A 21,293-nucleotide genomic window follows, 5' to 3' on the forward strand; every position below is an offset into this window, starting at 1 on the left:
AGCAGACGCAGGAGGATCAACGGCGACTCCGAGGTTCACGACCATGACGGAAGCCCGAGAGGCAGCCCCCCAATTTTTGGGGGGACACGGGTTGGTGGGCAAAGCCGAGGGGCGAATATGAGAGCTAAAAGGAATATTGGGATAGACTGAACGATGAGTAATGTTAGATAGTTGAGGGGAGTGATGGTGGATGTTGAGGTAGAGTGGATGTGTCTGGAGCAAGACAGTCTCTGTGAGGAGCGTGGAACAAGTCAGGCACCATGTTTTGCGGAGATACGCAATTTGTCTCCAGTGCGCATCCACAGCCTGGTGCGTTCTGTGCCAGCTCCTCGCATTTGCCATGCGAAAGTGAGATTCCAGCCAGGACGGGTTGTGCCGGCTCAGCGCTCCTGGTCGCCAGTACTCCTCCTTGGTCCAGGATATCCTGCGCCAGCTCTACGCACTGTGTCGCCGGTGCGCCTTCACTGCCCAGTGCGTCCTGTGCCAGCGCCCCACACTTGCCGGGCTAAAGTGAGCATCCAGCCAGGACGCGTTGTGCCAGCTCTACGCACCAGACCTCCAGTGCACCTTCACAGCCCAGTATATCCTGCGCCGGCCATATGTATTGTGTCTCCAGTGCGCCTCCACAGTCCAGTACATCCTGTGTCTCCTCCCTGCACTCGCCCTGAGGTGCATGTCATCAGCCCGGTGCCACCTGCACCGGTCCCACGCATCTGGCCTCCAGTGCTCCTCCACAGTCCAGTATGTCCTGTGCCTCCTCCCTGCAACCACCCTGAGGTGCATGTCATCAGCCCGGTGCCACCTGCACCGGTCCCACGCATCAGGCCTCCAGTGCGCCTCCACAGTCCAGTACGTCCTGTGCCTCCTCCCTGCAACCACCCTGAGGTGCATGTCATCAGCCCGGTGCCACCTGCACCGGTCCCACGCATCAGGCCTCCAGTGCGCCTCCACAGTCCAGAGCTTTCGGGGGACAGTTTCCAGTCCAGAGCTTCCGGCAAAAGTTCCCAATGTTACCTCAATTGCGATAGATTACGTGTTAATTATAACATTACAAAATATTCTGGCAATTTTGGTAAATTACCAGTAGCTTTGCAACCCTCCATGTGACTTTCCCATACTACTGAGGGAAAATAAGTTGTTGAAGGTGTTTAAAAATGTAATCCATCAGTGTGAATATTTAATAGGAGTCACAATGTTAGACATACAACCTTTTCCCCATTCCTAAATTTGAAGGGCAAGTCCCGCTGTCATTCTTCAACAGGCTTCACAGAAAGACTCTCACTCAGGAAAATAAATCAGTGTTGTGAGGCTTCTCTGTGACCCTTTGCCACTGTTTCACCTATCTTTCCATGCCTTGCACCATCTTGTCTAAGAGTTGTCAGAATCTTCCTCTGTTTTTGTGTGGGTTAGGCTCCAGACAACCATCCAGGCCTATGGATAACAACAATATACAGCTTTGTGTGTAAACACAGGCTTGGGACAGACCAGCATACACATAGTGGCCTACAAAGCCACCCCCCTCTCACAGCACAGAGAATCACAGTGTTCACATCAATGGCATTGTGTTTAAAATAGGACTTTCCTCTCCAGAGGAAACACTGGAGACACAGTGTGCCTCTGCCTTACTGCCTTACACACCTTTCTAGTCTCTTCATATATTTGTCCTCTAGGCTAACAGTCTCTGTTTCTCATATACTTACATCAGACAATCCTCCCCCTAGCCAACCTTAATGCACGGATACAAGGCTCCTGCACTTAAGGGTAAGAAGAGCACAGCGAAGCAGAAGCCCAGTTCCTGACACCACGTTAGCTGATTTGCTGCAGAGATTGTCTAGCTGAGCTAACAGGGACCACTCTGTGCAGTGTTCTGTCAGGATGACTCTCTCTCTCACCTCCCTGTCCCTGTAACACAGCACAGCTTCCAGGCATGGACAGCACAGGAAGGGCTGCAAGAAGAAAACACAGAGTTAAACAGAATAGTCATTACTCCCCAGGGAGGATTGATCTCTCTCTCTCTTACTCTCACTCTCTCTCTCTTCCTCTCCCTTTCTTTGCTGTTCTGCTGCTCTTCTGAGTGGCCTCATTGCCATTGATCCTATCCGTGTGTGTGTGTGTGTGTGTGTGTGTCTGTGTGCGTGTGCGTGTGCGTGTGTGTGTGTGTGTGTGTACATGGGTGTTTCTATATTGTGAACAGCATGTAGTATGTTGTTTTGACTGTACTGTGAGAGAGTCATTTTTTTTTCTGCTGAGTCACTTAATGATACTATTTCTAATGACAACAATGTGTGACTAATGACACTATTTTGATTCCCTGAACTTCTAAGTTTCACGGTAAACTACTTCTTAGAGTTTCAGTGACAAAAGACACACACACACACACACACACACACACGCACAGATTGTATTGCAGCCCCTCACCTTCGTGTGGTTTAGTGTTAATCAGCTTTTTATTAGTTGCTGATTAATGAGCCATGACAGGGTGGAGGAATTCGGGAAATACTTTTAAAAAAAACACTGTACCCATAATGCAGTGTCAGTTGTGTTTGAGAGAGACAGACAAACCAAGAGACAGACAGACAAAAAGAAAGATAAAAGGAGAGACAAAAGGAACAGAGAGACAGACAAACAGACAGACGGAAAAGAGAGACAGACGGGACAGACAGACAAACAGACAGACAGACAGACAGACAGACAGACAGACAGACAGACAGACAGACAGACAGACAGACAGACAGACAGACAGAGACAGGAAAAGAGAGAGAGACAGATGGAATATAGAGAGAGACAGACAAACAGATGGAAAAAAGAGAGACAGAGAGAGAGATAAGGAACGAGACATAGAAAGACAAAGAGAATAAGGGATGTGCTGGACTGGAGTCACATGGCAGTTGGCTGGCACAGCTAGTGGAGCCAAGACACTAAGAGGGATGCAAGGATAATGCCAACATAGGTACCACTGGTGCCAGGGCTCTCATCAAATCGTCATAATCACAGTTTGTCAAAGTGCCCTCAGAACTAGAATTAGTGTGTGAAACTGCATGCTACTCCAAAAGGAAAAAGTATTTTTTTGTGGTCAACATTGTTATTACATCAGGATTAATTTGTGAAACAAATTCCAGTGGAAGGAACATCTGGTCAGGATCCAGAGCACTTTGTGACATCGGCTGATGTAAAAAGGGCTTTATAAATACATTTGATTGATTGATGTGATCTGACATGCTGGAAAAATGAGTGGCTGAATGAGAGCAATGTGTGTGAGATGCACAGTGGACTCCCATTTTGCCCCCATTCAATATAAATGAGCTTGCTGTCAGTCAATCATTGTGTGACTATCATGTTGGTGAAGTGTTTTGAAGCTGGAGACCATTGTTGAATTCAACATTAAAACAGCCATGTCATGTAAGAGATTAGGTATAGGATTAGAAATGCATAGTTTATGGTAGAATGTGACTGCCACTGAGTCTCTATCAGTCAGCATCAGCAACCGTTGACCCATGGGGCCTCTCCATAGTGATTGTGGACGTGTGCTCTATACAGGCTGAGGGTGGGAAGGGTGCACGATGGCCCCACACAGGGTTGACTGTTCTCCAACAGTATTATCTAATTTTACCCCCCCACACTGCTGAACTCATCAGAGCTACGGTGCTCTGAGTGCCCTGCCGCTGTTCCAACAGAGGTCTCCCTCTGAAACAGCCGGGCGGCAAGGACAATTGTTCCCGTTTTGTAGAAATGAATCACAGGGCCTATATGCGTCTGGTGGTGTCTCACTTTGATTATCGCTGTTGACACATTAGGCGGAAACAGAATACAGATTGAGCTCACAGGCCTTTCAAAAATGGCCGTTTCCTGGTAATCTGCTGGCTGCCTGAATAATTTGCTGTCCTTCATTTCTCCAAACTAACATGGAGGCGTTGCTCCTGAAAAAAGAATTACGTTTTGGTCAAATTATTGCTTCATGAATTTCAACAAGAGAACAAAAATGTTGTATTCTGACATGTGCATGTCTGTTGTTCACCTCCTTTCGACATCATTCACTAGGGACAAAAGCAGGAACACTATGAAGGACAGTCATGCAATTTGCAAGTGGAATGAATTAACTGAATTCCACTTCAATATTGATTTCTACTTCAATATGTCCAAACTATTTCCTGTCTGAGAAAATAATGTATTATGAAATAAAATCAATGTACACTACCGGTCAAAAGTTTTAGTGCACCTTCTCATTCAAGGGTTTTTCTTTATTTTTACAATTTTCTATATTCTAGAATAATAGTGAAGACTTCAACACTTTGAAATAACACATATGCAATCAAGTAGTAACCAAAAAAGTGTTAAACGAATCAAAATAATATTTTAAATTTGAGATTCTTCAAATTAGCCACCCTTTGCCTTGATGACAGCTTTGCACACTTTTGGCATTCTCTCAATCAGCTTCACCTGGAATGCTTTTCCAACAGTCTTGAAGGAGCTGATTAGATGTTGGTTGATTTTCCTTCATTCTGCTGTCCCACTCATCCCAAACTGTCTCAATTTGGTTGAGGTCGGGGGATTGTGGAGGCCAGGTCATCTGATGCAGCCTGGAGGTGTGTTGGGTCATTGTCCTGTTGCAAAACAAATGATAGTCCCACTAAGCCCTAACCAGATGGGATGGCTTATCACTGCAGAATGCTGTGGTAGCCATTATGGTTAAGTGTACCTTGAATTGTAAATAAATCATAGACAGTGTCACCAGCAAAGCACCCCCACACCATAACTCCTCCATGGTTTACGTTGGGAAATACACATGCGGAGATCATCCGTTCACCCACAACGCGTCTCACAAAGACACAGCGATTGGAATCAAAAATCTCAGACCAAAGGACAAATTTCCACCTGTCTAATGTCCTTAGCTTGTGTTTCTTGGCCCAAGCAAGTACCTTCTTCTTATTGGTGTCCTTTAGTAGTGGTTTGTTTGTAGCAATTCGACCATGAAATCCTGATTCATGCAGTCTCCTCTGAATTGTTGAGATGTGTCTGTTACTTGCGCTATGTGAAGCATTTATTTTGGCTGTAATTTCTAAGGCTGGTAACTATAATTAACTTAACTATTCTCTGCAGCAGAGGTAACTCTGTCTTCCATTTCTGTGACGGTCCTCATGAGAGCCAGTTTCATCGTAGCGCTTGATGATTTTTGCGACTGCACTTTGCTGTGAGTAGGTGTTCTAAAACTTTTGACCGGTAGTGTAAATGTTTTTATTATTGTGTGTGTTTTTACTTAAGTTTTTTTCTGTCATGTCTCTGCAGGCTCCCGGAGGTTCGGATCTCGGACAATGGGCCTTATGAGTGCCACGTGGGCATCTACGACCGAGCAACGAGAGAAAAGGTGGTCTTGGCATCGGGAAATGTCTTTCTCACCGTTATGTGTAAGTAATTTATACTCTGTAGTCAGCCCGTGACTGTGCATATGCAAAAATGTTTAGCTCTGTTCTACTCTGACGTTCTGCAACATTAATCAACATGTTCTGTTCTGTGGAAATACATTAAAGCAGCAAAAAATGACAAGAAATCTACCTCAGCACTTCTTGTGAGTGAAGGTAGCAGACAGACAGCCATGAGAGTAGTTGGACAGGCTGGAGGAAATGTCAAATAGGTTCAAGTTGACATGCACTACTGATACACACTACGGACAGTTGTACTACAGAACTGAATGCAGTTCTAAAAATGTAGAACTGTCAAGTTTTGACAAAGAAGAAGAATCATCAGGTTTAAGCTAATAATCATAATCATCATCATTACCCTTAGCTCCCCTTCTCTGACTTGTAGTGAACATTTCTCATATGGTGTGCTCAGCAAGTTTGATGGTTGACACTCTGTCTCAGTGTGATAATGAGTGTATGTGTCAGCAGAGGCCCTGTTTGTTTGGAGATTGGACTATATCAAACTGTAACACAATTTCACCTACCCCTACTGAACCCCAAGTTCCCTACTAACAGAATACATGACTGCCAAAAAAGAAAGACAAAATAACCTGAACCTTTCCCCTCTCTAATGCCGCCTCTGAGAACACTGTGAAGACCAGGATTTGAACCTGTCCTCCCATCCTCTCTCTGTATAATTACAAACCCATTTCACTGCTATTTTGGAGAATGACGTGTTTCTTCTTCTTCCCATGTTTCTGCCAGTGACCTGAGGAGCTGCTTTTCTCACTCACTCTTTGGCATAATTGTTGGTGTAACTTTCTCTAATGACAGCTGGCTCACTGGCATTTAAAGTCCGGCAGCAAGACTTCTTATGTACAGCCTATCGCTATTATTAGTTAACAGTAATATTTCTCAGACAAACAGAAGACAAAGAAAAACACAAAGACATGGTTAGACCATTAGCATATTTTGTTCATTTGCCATATTGCCAATGGCTGTTGACATTAAGCTGCAGGTTTACTCAAAGACTACTTCTGGTTCTCATAGCTCCATCGCTGACCTTCACTTTCCCAGAATGACATAAAACCATTCAATAAACCTGAGATACCAAACCGGATTGACTCTTCACAGACGTCAATGAACAGATCTTTATCAATGGGAGAGGATTCAGCCCAAGTGAACCCCTTAATCGTTTAGGAGTGGTGGTGGTGGTGGAGAAATATGAATGATACAGCCAGGGGAAAGTGTGAGGACTATCAGCTGGGTGTTAAATCTCCACTGGTGGAGGAGAAGAAGAATGGCCTCTGGCATTGTGGCTAATTGCCGTCTAAACTGAAACAGAATTATTCATAACCTATTAGTGTGCCAAGTTCACTTGGAAGTGAGAAAAAAAGGAGAAGGGAGAAAGAAAGAAAATGAGAGGAAAAAGTTAATTAATAGGAGGCAGTACATGGAGAGTATTTCAATTTCTTAAAGGGCTTCATAAATAAGAATTATCATTTTAATGAATTCCCTGCCAAGAAATGAAATCACTCAGTTTCAGAAGGCCAAACCTCGAACTCTTGGTACCTCTGCCACTATCTTTCACTCTGGGAACATTTGAGATGTCTTTGCTTTCATCCTCAACTGCTTAAATTCACAGTGGTTTGGTGATGCCTCAAGGCATGGGAGACCTCTGCCTTGAGGAATATTAAGGCAATGCTATTATAGCCAATGGTGACAGTTTTCTACTAAAACTACATCTCAAAGATATGCAAAAGAAAAGAACATTTGTTTTCTGGTGTCTTTTTTCTCCAATGGAGTGAAAAGTTTCACTGGCTAGAGAGCGCTGGAGAACACATTTGAGTTCTATATCCCTGAAAATCGGAAGCATCCAGTTGTTGGCATTGACAACTACGCTAAAGCAATGTGGAAAAACAATATTCAACAAATAGGGAGTTTTCGGCCCCGCCCGCCCTTCTGGAATCCTCTTTATCAAGGTTAAGGATCCGGATCACATTCAGCTGCTCACACTCCCCCTCCCTTTACGTTTCTCTCTTGACTCACCTGGTCCTGGAGTGCTGCAGGCACTTCTTGTATTTTAATTTAACCAACCTAGAAGACCACATGTGTTGAATTTGGTCAATCACTGAACTGATCAATTAGCTCAGTTGGTCAGTTGTGGTGCCTAGTTGGAACAAAATGCTGCAGTACCTGTGGCACTCCAGGATTTCCTACCTCTGATGTAGTCCATCTCTACCTCATATTTCTGAACAGCTGAAATAAAACCCTGTGGCAATTTGAACGAACGTTCTCAAAAATAATTATTGAAGGCTATACAACCTTCTTTGTCATATGTAAAGTATAAATGGAGTTGCACAAGCAGGACGCAGCCCTTAGACCTCCTGAGTGGGGCAGCGGTCTATGGCAGGGCATTGCAGTGCTAGAGCCGTCTCTACAGACGCCTCTAGCACTTTGTTCATTCCCAGGCTGTATCACAACTGGCTGTGATCGGGATCAATTGTGTGGCGCACAATTGGCCCAGCGTCATCCAGGTTAGGGGAGGGTTTGGCCGGGGAGGTAGGCCATCATAGTAAACAAGTATTTGTTCGTAGCTGACTTGCCTAGTTAAATAAAATTAAAATAAAGACATTGCATTGGCACAAAAACAAACAGTGTTTTGTGTGATGATGTAAGTTAATCTTTATAGTTGCTGCCATATTGTAGGCACTAGTTCCTGAAAAAATGATGTACAGTAACTCAACACTGGAGTTTAGCATTAGGGCAAAAAAAACAATGTGCGTTTTAACCACACACAGGCCCTACTAACTTCTATTTAACTTCTCAATGAACATGCAAGTACCTTACTTATAGGCTACCGAGCTGGTCTAGGCAGCCCGAGCATGTATATTGGAAGAGCACCCTTAGTGGAGTCGACAACAACCGGATGTTCCGATTTTCAGGGGAAATGGAAGAAGAGCCTGTGATGCAAAGTCCGCTTTTGGATGTTAACATGGCGACACGGCAACTTACAGTGCCTTACAAAAATATTCATCCCCCTTGGCATTCTCCTATTTTGTTGCATTACAGCCTGTAATTTAAATTGATTTTTATTTGGATATCATGTAATGGACATACACAAAATAGTCCAAATTAGTGAAGAGAAAAAAATAAAAAAAACACTTAAAAAAATGTAAATTAAAAAACAGAAAGTGGTGCGTTCATATGTATTCACCATTTTTGCTATGAAGCCCCTAAATAAGATATGGTGCAACCCATTCATTTCAAGTCACATAATTAGTTAAATAAAGTGCACCTGTGTGCAATCTAAGTGTCACATGATCTCTCACATGATCTCAGTATATATACACCTGTTCTGAAAGGCCCCAGAGTCTGCAATACCACTCAGCAAGGGGCACCACCAAGCAAGCAGCACCATGAAGATCAAGGAGCTCTCCAAACAGGTCAGGGACAAAGTTGTGGAGAAGTACAGATCAGGGTTGTGTTATAAAAAATATCTGAAACTTATCTGACGGAGCACCATTAAATCCATTACTAAAAAATGGAAAGAATATGGCACCACAACAAACCGGTCCTCCACCAAAACTCACGGACCAGGCAAGGAGGGCATTAATCAGAGAGGCAAGAAAGAGACCAAAGATAACCCTGAAGGAGCTGCAAACCACCACAGCAGAGATTGGAGTATCTGTCCAAAGGACCATTTTAAGCTGTACACTCCACAGAGCTGGGCTTTACGGAAGGGTGGCCAGAAAAAATAAAAAAATAAATAAGCAAGCACATTTGGTGTTCGCCAAAAGGCATGTGGGAGACTCTTCAAACATACGAAAGAAGGTACTCTGGCCAGATGAGACAAAAATGTTGCTTTTTGGCCATCAAGGAAAACGCTATGTCTGGCGCAAATCCAACACCTCATCACTCCGTGAACAACACCCCCACGGTGAAGCATGGTGGTGGCAGCATCATGCTGTGGGTATGTTTTTCATTTGCAGGGACTGGGAAACTGGTCATACTTGAAGGAATGATGGATGATGCTAAATACAGGGAAATTCTTGAGGGAAACCTGTTCCAGTCTTCCAGAGATTTGAGGCTGGGACAGAGGTTCACCTTCCAGGAGGACAATGACCCTAAGCATTCTGCTAAAGCAACACTCGCATGGTTTAAGGGGAAACATTTAAATGTCTTGGGATGGCCTAGTCAAGGTCCAGACCTCAATCCAATTGAGAATCTATGGTATGACATAAAGATTGCTGTACACAAACAGAACCCATCCAACTTAAAGGAGCTGGAGCGGTTTTGCTTTGAAGAATGGACAAAAATCCCAGTAGCTAGCTGTGCCAAGCTTATAGAGACATACCCCAATAGACTTGCAGCTGTAAATGCTGCAAAAGGTGTATCTACAAAGTATAGACTTTGGGGGGGTGAATAATTATGTACGCACAAGTTATTTTTTTGTCTTATTTGTTGTTTGTTTCACAATAAAACATATTTTGCATCTTCAAAGTGGTAGGCATGTTGTGTAAATCAGATGATACAACCCCCCCCCAAAATACATTTTAATTCCAAGTTATAAGGCAACAAATCAAAATCAAATGTATTTATATAACCCTTCTTACATCAGCTGATATATCAAAGAGCTGTACAGAAACCCAGCCTAAAATCCCAAACAGCAAGCAATGCAGGTGTAGAAGCACGGTGGTTTGGAAAAACCAGAAAGGCCAAAACCTAGGAAGAAACCTAGAGAGGAATCGGGCTATGAGGGTTGGCCAGTCCTCTTCTGGCTGTGCCGGGTGGAGATTATAACAGAACATGGCCAAGATGTTCAAATGTTCATAAATGACCAGCATGGTCAAATAACAATAATCACAGTAGTTGTCGAGGGTTCAGCAAGTCAGCACATCAGGGGTAAATGTCAGTTGGCTTTTCATAGTCGATCATTGAGAGTATCTCTACTGCTCCTGCTGTCTCTAGAGAGTTGAAAACAGCAGGTCTGGGACAGGTAGCCCGTCCAGTGAACAGGTCAGGGTTCCATAGCCGCAGGCAGAACAGTTGAAACTGGAGCAGCAGCACGGCCAGGTGGACTGGAGACAGCAAGGAGTCATCAGGCCAGGTAGTCCTGAGGCATGGTCCTACGGCTCAGGTCCTCCGAGAGAGAGAGAGAAAGAAAGATAGAATTAGAGCGAGCAATTCACACAGGACACTGGATAAGACAGTAGAAATACTCCAGATATAACAGACTGACCCTAGCCCCCCGACACAAACTATTGCAGCATAAATACTGGAGGCTGAGACAGGAGGGGTCAGGAGACACTGTGGCCCCATCCGATGATACCCCCGGACAGGGCCAAACAGGCAGGATATAACCCCAGCCACAAAATGGGAACAATGCCAAGGGAGGTGAATACTTTTGCAAGCCACTGTAATTCCTTCTCCACATTTACTGGATTGATTGAACAGTGCAGAAGAGAACCTCTCCCCCCATTTTTTTTTATTGACCAGAATGTGGAGGATCTTGTTTCAGGGGTTCCTTTTACGCCTGCTACATTACGTTACCTGAGCGGTAAGCATAATCTGACAACAGACGAGTTAATTTAGCATCGCTCGTGCCGGTGCTCTATTATTCCTTATGTCTTTTTCAACTGCTGCTTTAGACTGCCTACTATTTGTGATGAGAATCTTCAAAAAACGTGGAAAAAAATATTGTCACCCTTGCACTTTTTTCATATAATCACCATTTCTTCGAAACAACTGTTGAAATTAATACAGTTGAAGTCATAACTTTACATACACTTTGGTTGGAGTCAATAAAACTCGTTTTTCAACCACTCCACAAATTTCTTGTTAACAAACTATAGTTTTGGCCAGTCGGTTAGGACATCTAGTTTGTGCATGAAACAAGTAATTTTTCCAACAATTGTTTACAGACAGATTATTCCACTTATAACTAGATGTGTCACAATTCCAGTGGGTCAGAAGGTTACATCCACTAAGTTGACTGTGCCTTTTAACAGCATGGAAAATTCCAGATAATTATGTCATGGCTTTAGGAGCTTCTGATAGGCTAATTGATATTATTTGAGTAATTTGGAGGTGTACCTGTGGATGTATTTCAAGGAGTACATTCAAACTCAGTGCATCTTTCCTTGACATCATGGCAAATGAAAAGAAATCAGCCAAGACCTCAGAAAATAAATTGTAGAGCTCGACAAGTCTGGTTCATCCTTGGGAGCAATTTCCAATCGTCTGAAGGTACTACGTTCATCTGTATAAACAATAGTATGCAAGTAATAACACTATGGGACAACGCAGCTGTCATACCACTCAGGAAGGAGACGCGTTCTGTCTCCTAGAGATGAACATATTTTGGTGCGAAAAGTGCAAATCAATCCCAGAACAACAGCAAAGGACCTTGTGAAGATTCTGGAGGAAACAGGTGCAAAAGTATCTATATCCTATATTGACATATCCTGAAAGGCCGCACAGCAAGGAAGAAGCCACTGCTCAAATACCGCCATAAAGCCAGACTACGGTTTGCAACTGCACATGGGGACAAAATTTGTACATGGTCTGATGAAAAAAAATTTGAACTGTTTGGCCATCGTTATGTTTGGAGGGAAAAGGAGGCTTTCAAGCTGAAGAACACCATCCCAACCGTGAAGCATGATGGTGGCAGCATCATGTTGTGGGGGTGCTTTGCTGCAGGAGGGACTGGTGCACTTCACAAAATAGATGGCATCATGAGGCAGGACAATTACGTGGATATATTGAAGCAACATCTCAAGACATCAGTCAGGAAGTTAAACCTTTGTTGCAAATGGGTCTTCCAAATGGACAATGACCTCAAGCATACTTCCAAAGTTGTGGCAAAATGGCTTAAGGACAACAAAGTCACCTCCCGGGTGGCGCAGTGGTTAAGGGTGCTGTACTGCAGCACCAGCTGTGCCATCAGAGACTCTGGGTTCGAGCCCAGGCTCTGTTGTAACCGGCCACGACCGGGAGGTCCGTGGGGTGACGCACAATTGGCCTAGCGTCGTCCGGTTTAGGGAGGGCTTGGTCGGTAGGGATGTCCTTGTCTCATCGCGCACCAGCGACGCCTGTGGCGGGCCGGGCGCAGTGCCCACTAACCAAGGTTGCATCGCTACAACTCCCGTACGGGCTCGGGAGAGACGAAGGTTGAAAGTCATGCGTCCTCCAATACACAACCCAACCTAGCTGCACTGCTTCTTAACACAGCGCGCATCCAACCCGGAAGCCAGCTGCACCAATGTGTCGGAGGAAACACCGTGCCTTTGAGTGCCCCAGAACAGATGCTACAGGCAAAACCAAGATAAAACTTCAACCAGGAAATGAGCAGGATTTTTGAGGCTCTGTTTTTCATTGTCTCCTTATATGGCTGTGAATGCGCAAGGAATGAGCCTGCCCGATCTATCGTTTCCCCAAGGTTTCTGCAGCATTGTGACGTATTTGTAGGCATATCATTGGAAGATTGACCATAAGAGACTACATTTGCCAGGTGTCCGCCCGGTGTCCTCCGTCGAAATTGGTGCGTCATCTTCAACTGCACGTCTTTTTCCAAGCGATTCACCGGAGAAAGGAGACTACCACGAACGATATATCAATGAAGAGATATGTGAAAAACACATTGAGGATTGATTCTAAACAGCGTTTGCCGTGTTTCAGTCGATATTATGGAGTTAATTTGGAAAACAGTTCGCCGTTTTGATGACTGTTTTCTTTTGGTACCCAAACGTGATGTACAAAACGGAGCTATTTCTCCTACACAAAGAATCTTTCAGGAAAAACTGAACATTTGCTATGTAACTGAGAGTCTCCTCATTGAAAACATCCGAAGTTCTTCAAAAGTAAATGATTATATTTGAATCCTTTTCCGGTTTTTGTGCAAATGTTGCCCGCTAAATGCTACGCTAAGTGCTACGCTAGCTATCACAAATGCTTGTTTTGCTATGGTTCAAAAGCATATTTTGAAAATCTGAGAGGACAGTGTTGTTAAGAAAAGGCTAAGCTTGAGAGCTAGCACATTAATTTAATTTCATTTGCGATTTTCATAAATAGTTAACGTTACGTTATGCTAAAGAGCTTGAGGCTATAACTGGATACAGGTTTTTTTCATAGCAAACGTGAACAAAACGGAGCGATTTGTCCTACACAAATAATATTTTTTTGAAAAACTGAACATTTGCTATCTAACTGAGAGTCTCCTCATTGAAAACATCTGAAGTTCTTCATGAAAAACAGAGCCTCAAAAATCCTGCTCATTTCCTGTTTGAAGTTTCATCTTGGTTTCGCCTGTAGCATCAGTTCTGGGGCACTCACAGATAATATCTTTGCCGTTTTGGAAACGTCAGTGTTTTCTTTCCAAAGCTGTCAATTATATGCATAGTCGAGCATCTTTTTGTGACAAAATATTGCGCTTAAAACGGGCACGTTTTTTTATCCAATAATGAAATAGCGCCCCTATAGATTCAAGAGGTTAAGGCCCATGCCACTGTAGCCAACCTCACTGGACATGGTCGCAAGAGAAAACTTGATGGAAAATCGCAGCAAAGTATTTTTTTGAATGGTAGAGAATGCACCTCGATCAACTGCCACACAGATTCAAGCTGACCTTCAGACACAAGGTATGACAATTTCAACTCGCATCATCCGTCGCCAACTCAATGAAAGGGGGTTATATGGTAGGAGACCACCACTGCTGAGAGAGAGACAGAAAGCTTGACTGCAATTTGGCAAAACACACCTGAACATGCTAAAAATCCTTCTGGGAGTATGTCCTGTGGACAGATGAGACCAAATTATGGCTTTTTGGTAAAGCACACCATCTCTACATTTACAGAAAACAAAATGAAACCTTCAATGAAAAGAACACCTTCCCTACAGTCAAACATGGAGGAGATTCAGTGATGTTTTGGGGTTGCTTTGCTGCCTCTGGCACGGGGTGCCTTGAACGTGTGCATGTCATCATGAAATCAGGAGAATCCCAAGGCAATTTGGAGCGCAATGTCGCACCCAGTGTCAGAAAGCTGGGTCTCAGTCGAAGGTCATAGATCTTTCAGTAGGACAATGAGCCCAAACACACTTCAAAAAGCTACCAGGAATGGTTCAAGACAAAATGCTGGACTGTTCTGAAGTAGCCAGCAATGAGTCCAGATCTACTGTAAATCCCATTGAAAACTTGTGTAGAGATCTGAAAACAGCAGTTTGGAGAAGGCACCCTTCAAATCTGGGAGAACTGGAACAGTTTGCACAAAAGAAGTGGGCCAAACTGCTAGTACAGAAAAAAAAACTGTGAAAATCAGTAGCGGGGTATATACAGTAGGGAGGCTATAACAGTAGGGAGGCTATATACAGTAGGGAGGCTATATACAGTAGGGAGGCTATATACAGTAGGGATGCTATATACAGTAGGGAGGCTATATACAGTAGGGAGGCTATATACAGTAGGGAGGCTATATACAATAGCGAGGCTATATACAGTAGGGAGGCTATATACAGTAGGGAGGCTATAAACAGTAGGGAGGCTATATACAGTAGCGAGGCTATATACAGTAGCGAGGCTATATACAGTAGGGAGGCTATATACAGTAGGGAGGCTATATACAGTAGGGAGGCTATATATAGTAGCTAGGCTATATACAGTAGGGAGGCTATATACAGTAGCGAGGCTATATACAGTAGGGAGGCTATATACAGTAGGGAGGCTACATACAGTAGGGGGGCTATATACAGTAGGGAGGCTATATACAGTAGCGAGGCTATATACAGTAGGGAGGCTATATACAGTAGGGAGGCTATATACAGTAGGGAGGCTATAGACAGTAGCGAGGCTATAGAAGTAGGGAGGCTATATACAGTAGGGAGGCTATATACAGTAGGGAGTCTATATACAGTAGGGAGGCTATATACAGTAGGGAGGCTATATACAGTAGGGAGGCTATATACAGTAGGGAGTCTATATACAGTAGGGAGGCTATATACAGTAGGGAGGCTATATACAGTAGGGAGGCTATATACAGTAGCGAGGCTATAGAAGTAGGGAGGCTATATACAGTAGGGAGGCTATATACAGTAGGGAGGCAATATACAGTAGGGAGGCTATATACAGTAGGGAGGCTATATACAGTAGGGAGGCTATATACAGTAGGGAGGCTATATACAGTAGTGAGGCTATATACAGTAGGGAGGCTATATACAGTAGGGAGGCTATATAGAGTAGGGAGACTATATACAGTAGGGAGGCTATATACAGTAGGGAGGCTATATACAGTAGCGAGGCTATATACAGTAGGGAGGCTATATACAGTAGCGAGGCTATATACAGTAGGGAGGCTATATACAGTAGGGGGGCTATATACAGTAGCGAGGCTATATACAGTAGGGAAACTATATACAGTAGCGAGGCTATATACAGTAGCGAGGCTATAGATGTAGGGAGGCTATATACAGTAGGGAGGCTATATACAGTAGGGAGGCTATATACAGTAGGGAGGCTATATACAGTAGGGAGGCTATATACAGTAGGGAGGCTATAGAAGTAGGGGGGCTATATACAGTAGGGAGGCTATATACAGTAGGGAGGCTATAGAAGTAGGGAGGCTATATACAGTAGGGAGTATATAGAAGTAGGGAGGCTATATACAGTAGGGAGGCTATAGAAGTAGGGAGGCTATATACAGTAGCGAGGCTATGGAAGTAGGGAGGCTATATACAGTAGCGAGGCTATATACAGTAGCAAGGCTATATACAGTAGGGAGGCTATATACAGTAGGGAGGCTATGTACAGTGGCGAGGCTATATACAGTAGGGAGGCTATATACAGTATTGAGGCTCTAGAAGTAGGGAGGCTATATACAGTAGGGAGGCTATATACAGTAGGGAGGCTATATACAGTAGGGAGGCTATAGAAGTAGGGAGGCTATATACAGTAGGGAGGCTATATACAGTAGGGAGGCTATATACAGTAGGGAGGCTATAGAAGTAGGGAGGCTATATACAGTAGGGAGGCTATATACAGTAGGGAGGCTATATACAGTAGGGAGGCTATATACAGTAGGGAGGCTATAGAAGTAAGGAGGCTATATACACTAGGGAGGCTATATACAGTAGGGAGGCTATATACAGTAGGGAGGCTATATAGAGTAGCGAGGCTATAGAAGTAGGGAGGCTATATACAGTAGGGAGGCTATATACAGTAGTGAGGCTATATACAGTAGGTAGGCTATATACAGTAGGGAGGCTATATACAGTAGCGAGGCTATATACAGTAGCGAGGCTATAGAAGTAGCGAGGCTACATACAGACACCGGTTAGTCAGGCTGATCGAGGTAGTATGTACATGAATATATGGTTATTTGACTATGCATAGGTAGCCTAGTGGTTAGAGCGTTAGTTTCCTAAGGGGGAATAGGCTTTGTCGTGCCCTCTTCACGATTGTCTTGATGTGTTTGGACCATTCTAGTTTGTTGGTGATGTGGACACCAAGGAACTTGAAGCTCTCAACCTGCTCCACTACTGCCCCGTTGATGAGAATGGGGTTGTGCTCGGTCCTCCTTTTCCTGTAGTCCACAATCATCTCCTTCATCTTGGTTACATTGACGGATAGGTTGTTATACTGGCACCATCCGGCCACGTCTCTGTGCAATAGAGATTGCATCATCTGTGGATCTGTTTGGGCGGAATGCAAATTGGAGTGGGTCTAGGGTTTCTGAGATAATGGTGTTGTTTTGAGCCATTACCAGCCTTTCAAAGCACTTCATGGCTACTGATGTGAGTGCTACAGGTCTGTGGTCATTGAGGCAGGTTACCTTAGTGTTCTTGGGCACAGGTACTATGGTGTTCTGCTTGAAACATGTTGGTAATACAGACTCAATCAGGGACATGTTGAAAATGTCAGTGAAGACACCTGCCAGTTGGTCAGCACATGCCCGGAGCACATGTCTTATGGCCCCACAGCCTTGTGTATGTTGACCTGTTTAAAGGTTTTACTCACGCCGGCTACAGAGAGCGTGATCACACAGTCATCCGGAACAGCTGATGCTCTCATGCATGCCTCAGTGTTGCTTGCCTCGAAGCGAGCATAGAAGTGATTTAGCTCGTCTGGTAGGCTCGTGTCACTAGGCAGCTCACGGCTGTGCTTCCCTTTGTAGTCTGTAATAGTTTGCAAGCCCTGCCACGTAAGTTGAGCTTCGGAGCCGGTGTAGTATGATTCAACTTAGCCCTGTATTGACGCTTTGCCTGTTTGATGGTGAGTCGCAGGGCATAGCAGTATTTCTTGTAAGCTTCCGGGTTAGAGTCCCGCACCTTGAAAGCGGCAGCTCTGCCCTTTAGCTCAGTGCGAATGTTGCCTGTACTCCATGGCTTCTGGTTGGGGTATGTACGTACAGTCACTGTGGGGACAACGTCCTCAATGCTCTTATTGATAAAGCCAGTGACTGATGTGGTATACTCCTCATTGCCATCCGAAGAATCCTTCAATTGATCACAATATACTCTACTTCAGGCGATCACAATCTAGAGACTTCCTCAGATTCCGTGCACCAGCTGTTGTTTACAAATATGCACAGACCGCCCCCCCCCCTTATATGGATCCATATATTTATATGTACATATAAATATATGGATTTGTGATGGCCGAGCGGCATAGGCAATGTGCAATAGATGGTATTAATATTTAACATTTAACATTTAAGTCATTTGGCAGACGCTCTTATCCAGAGCGACTTACAAATTGGTGAATTCACCTTATGACATCCAGTGGAACAGCCACTTTACAATAGTGCATCTAAATCATTTAAGGGGGGGGGGTGAGAAGGATTACTTTATCCTATCCTAGGTATTCCTTAAAGAGGTGGGGTTTCAGGTGTCTCCGGAAGGTGGTGATTGACTCCGCTGTCCTGGCGTCGTGAGGGAGTTTGTTCCACCATTGGGGGGCCAGAGCAGCGAACAGTTTTGACTGGGCTGAGCGGGAACTGTACTTCCTCAGTGGTAGGGAGGCGAGCAGGCCAGAGGTGGATGAACGCAGTGCCCTTGTTTGGGTGTAGGGCCTGATCAGAGCCTGGAGGTACTGCGGTGCCGTTCCCCTCACAGCTCCGTAGGCAAGCACCATGGTCTTGTAGCGGATGCGAGCTTCAAATGGAAGCCAGTGGAGAGAGCGGAGGAGCGGGGTGACGTGAGAGAACTTGGGAAGGTTGAACACCAGACGGGCTGCGGCGTTCTGGATGAGTTGTAGGGGTTTAATGGCACAGGCAGGGAGCCCAGCCAACAGCGAGTTGCAGTAATCCAGACGGGAGATGACAAGTGCCTGGATTAGGACCTGCGCCGCTTCCTGTGTGAGGCAGGGTCGTACTCTGTCGGATGTTGTAGAGCATGAACCTACAGGAATGGGCCACCGCCTTGATGTTAGTTGAGAACGACAGGGTGTTGTCCAGGATCACGCCAAGGTTCTTAGCGCTCTGGGAGGAGGACACAATGGAGTTGTCAACCGTGATGGCGAGATCATGGAACGGGCAGTCCTTCCCCGGGAGGAAGAGCAGCTCCGTCTTGCCGAGGTTCAGCTTGAGGTGGTGATCCGTCATCCACACTGATATGTCTGCCAGACATGCAGAGATGCGATTCGCCACCTGGTCATCAGAAGGGGGAAAGGAGAAGATTAATTGTGTGTCGGTATAAAATATAGTATATGCATTTGATATGAGTAATGTAAGATATGTAAACATTATTAAAGTGGCATTGTTTAAAGTGACTCATGATCCATTTATTAAAATGGCCAGTGATTGGATCTCAATGTAGCAGCAGCCTATTTGAGTTAGTGATTGCTGTCTAGCAGTCTGATGGCCTTGAGATAGAAGCTGTTTTTCAGTCTCTCGTTCCCAGCTTTGATGCACCTGTACTGACCTCGCCTTCTGGATGATAGCGGTGTGAACAGGCAGTGGCTCGGGTGGTTGTAGTCCTTGATGATCTTTTTGGCCTTCCTGTGACATCGGGTACGTAACGTCAGTGTCCGTGACGTGGCTGGTTTTCTTTTTGTAGTCCGTGATTTCCTGTAGACCCTGTCACATATGTCCCATATCTGAGCCGTTTGAATTGTAACTCCACTTTTCCCTGTATTGGCATGTTGATTGTTTGATTGCCTTGTGGAGGGAATAACTACACTGTTTATATTAAGCCATATTCCCAGATCTTTTTCCATGGTTAAATGCGGTGGTTCGCGCTTTCAGTATTGCGCGAATGCCGCCATCCATCCATGGTTCCTGGTTAAGGTAGGTTTTAATAGTGACAGTGGGTACAACATCTCCAATGCACCTCTTTATCAACTCACTCACCGAGTCAGCGTATGTCATTGTTGTTCTCTGAGGCTGAACGGAACATATTCCAGTCTGCGTGACCAAAACAATCTTGAAGCGTGGCTTCCGATTGGTCAGACCAGCGTTTAATGGTTCTCGTTGCTGTTACATCCTGTTTGAGTTTCTGCCTATAAGACGGGAATAGCAAGATGGCGTCGTGGTCGGATTTTCCCAAAGGAAGGTTGATGGAAGGCTTTGTATGCATCGCGGAAGTTAGAGTAGCAGTAGTCGAGTGTATTACCCCTGTGTGTAGTGCAATCAATATGCTGATAGAATTTAGGTAACCTTATTCTCAAATTTGCTTTGTTAAAAATCCCCAGCTACAATAAATGCATCCTCAGGATATATGGTTTCCAGTTAACATAGTCCAGTGAAGTTCCTTGATGGCCATCTTGGTGTCTTCTTGAGGGGGAATGTTCACAGTTGTGACTATAACTGACGAGAATTCTCATTGTAGGTAAAATGGTCGGCATTTGATTGTAAGGAATTAAAGGTCGGGAGAGCAGAAGGACTTGAGTTCCTGTATGTTGTTATAATTTCACCATGAGTCATTAATCATGAAGCATACACCCCCACACTTCCTCTTCCCAGAGAGGTGTTTTTCTCTGTCGGTGTGATGCATGGAGAAGCCCGGTGGCTGAACCGATTCCGACAACATATCTCGAGAGAGACATCTTTCCGTGAAACAGAGAATGTTACTGTCTCTGATGTCTCTCTGGAAGGCAACCCTTGCTTGAATTTCATCTGCCTTGATGTCAAGAGACTGTAGATTGGCGAGTAGTATACTCAGGAGTGGTGGGCGATGTGTACGTCTTCGGAGTCTGACCAGGAGGCCGCACCATCTGCCCCTTCTGCGGTGCCTTTGTCTTGGGTCAGCTACTGGGATTAGATCTATTGTCCTGGGTGGTGGTCCAAACAGAGGATCCGCTTCAGGAAAGGCGTATTCCTGGTCATAATGTTGGTAAATTGACGTTGCTCCTATATCCAATAGTTCTTCCCGGCAGTTTGTAATTAGACTTAAGATTTCCTGGGGTAACAATGTAAGAAATAATACATTAAAAAAACAAAATGCTGCATAGTTTCCTAAGAACTCGAAGTGAGGCAACCATCTCTGTAATAATGAAAATATGTAATACATTGTTATTTTTACATGTTAGTAACCATTTTATAAAAGCATGCAAGTCAGTGCTATATAATGAATACAGTCACAGGTAAATGGGTTGATTGGCCTCTGCATCGCGTTGGGCCGAACAACACCATTTACCTGTGACTGCATTCATTATATAGCACAGCGTCTTGTGCCTTATTGCTTTGTCATGAAATTAAAAACATGTCCTATTTGCCAGTTATTCCTGGCTATATGCTCTGATCTCGCCAAACTCATTAGAGGGTCATAATGTATCATATTCATTGCTACAGCTTCTACCTCTTTGTCCACTTTACTGGTTGGCTGGTGATCTGTCACATATTGGGCATAAAGCTTTGATTCAGTACATGTGTTTCTCACATCTATTTCTCTACTGAGTCCATAGTTCCT

At 44.4% G+C, this 21,293-nt stretch overlaps 1 protein-coding gene across 2 annotated transcripts in view; it reads left to right on the top strand.

The window, feature by feature from the left end:
* LOC135540078 (immunoglobulin superfamily member 21-like) overlaps window positions 1–21,293 on the top strand; it is a 297,701-nt gene that overhangs the window by 189,097 nt on the left and 87,311 nt on the right. For both annotated transcript variants that reach the window (XM_064966417.1, XM_064966418.1), the window contains exon 4: window positions 5,284–5,402. In XM_064966417.1, coding sequence (XP_064822489.1) covers window positions 5,284–5,402 — 119 coding nt within the window. The remainder of the gene's footprint in view (window positions 1–5,283; window positions 5,403–21,293) is intronic.

The sequence above is a fragment of the Oncorhynchus masou genome, chromosome 5, assembly GCF_036934945.1.
Source record: "Oncorhynchus masou masou isolate Uvic2021 chromosome 5, UVic_Omas_1.1, whole genome shotgun sequence".
Taxonomy (NCBI): Eukaryota; Metazoa; Chordata; class Actinopteri; order Salmoniformes; family Salmonidae; genus Oncorhynchus; species Oncorhynchus masou.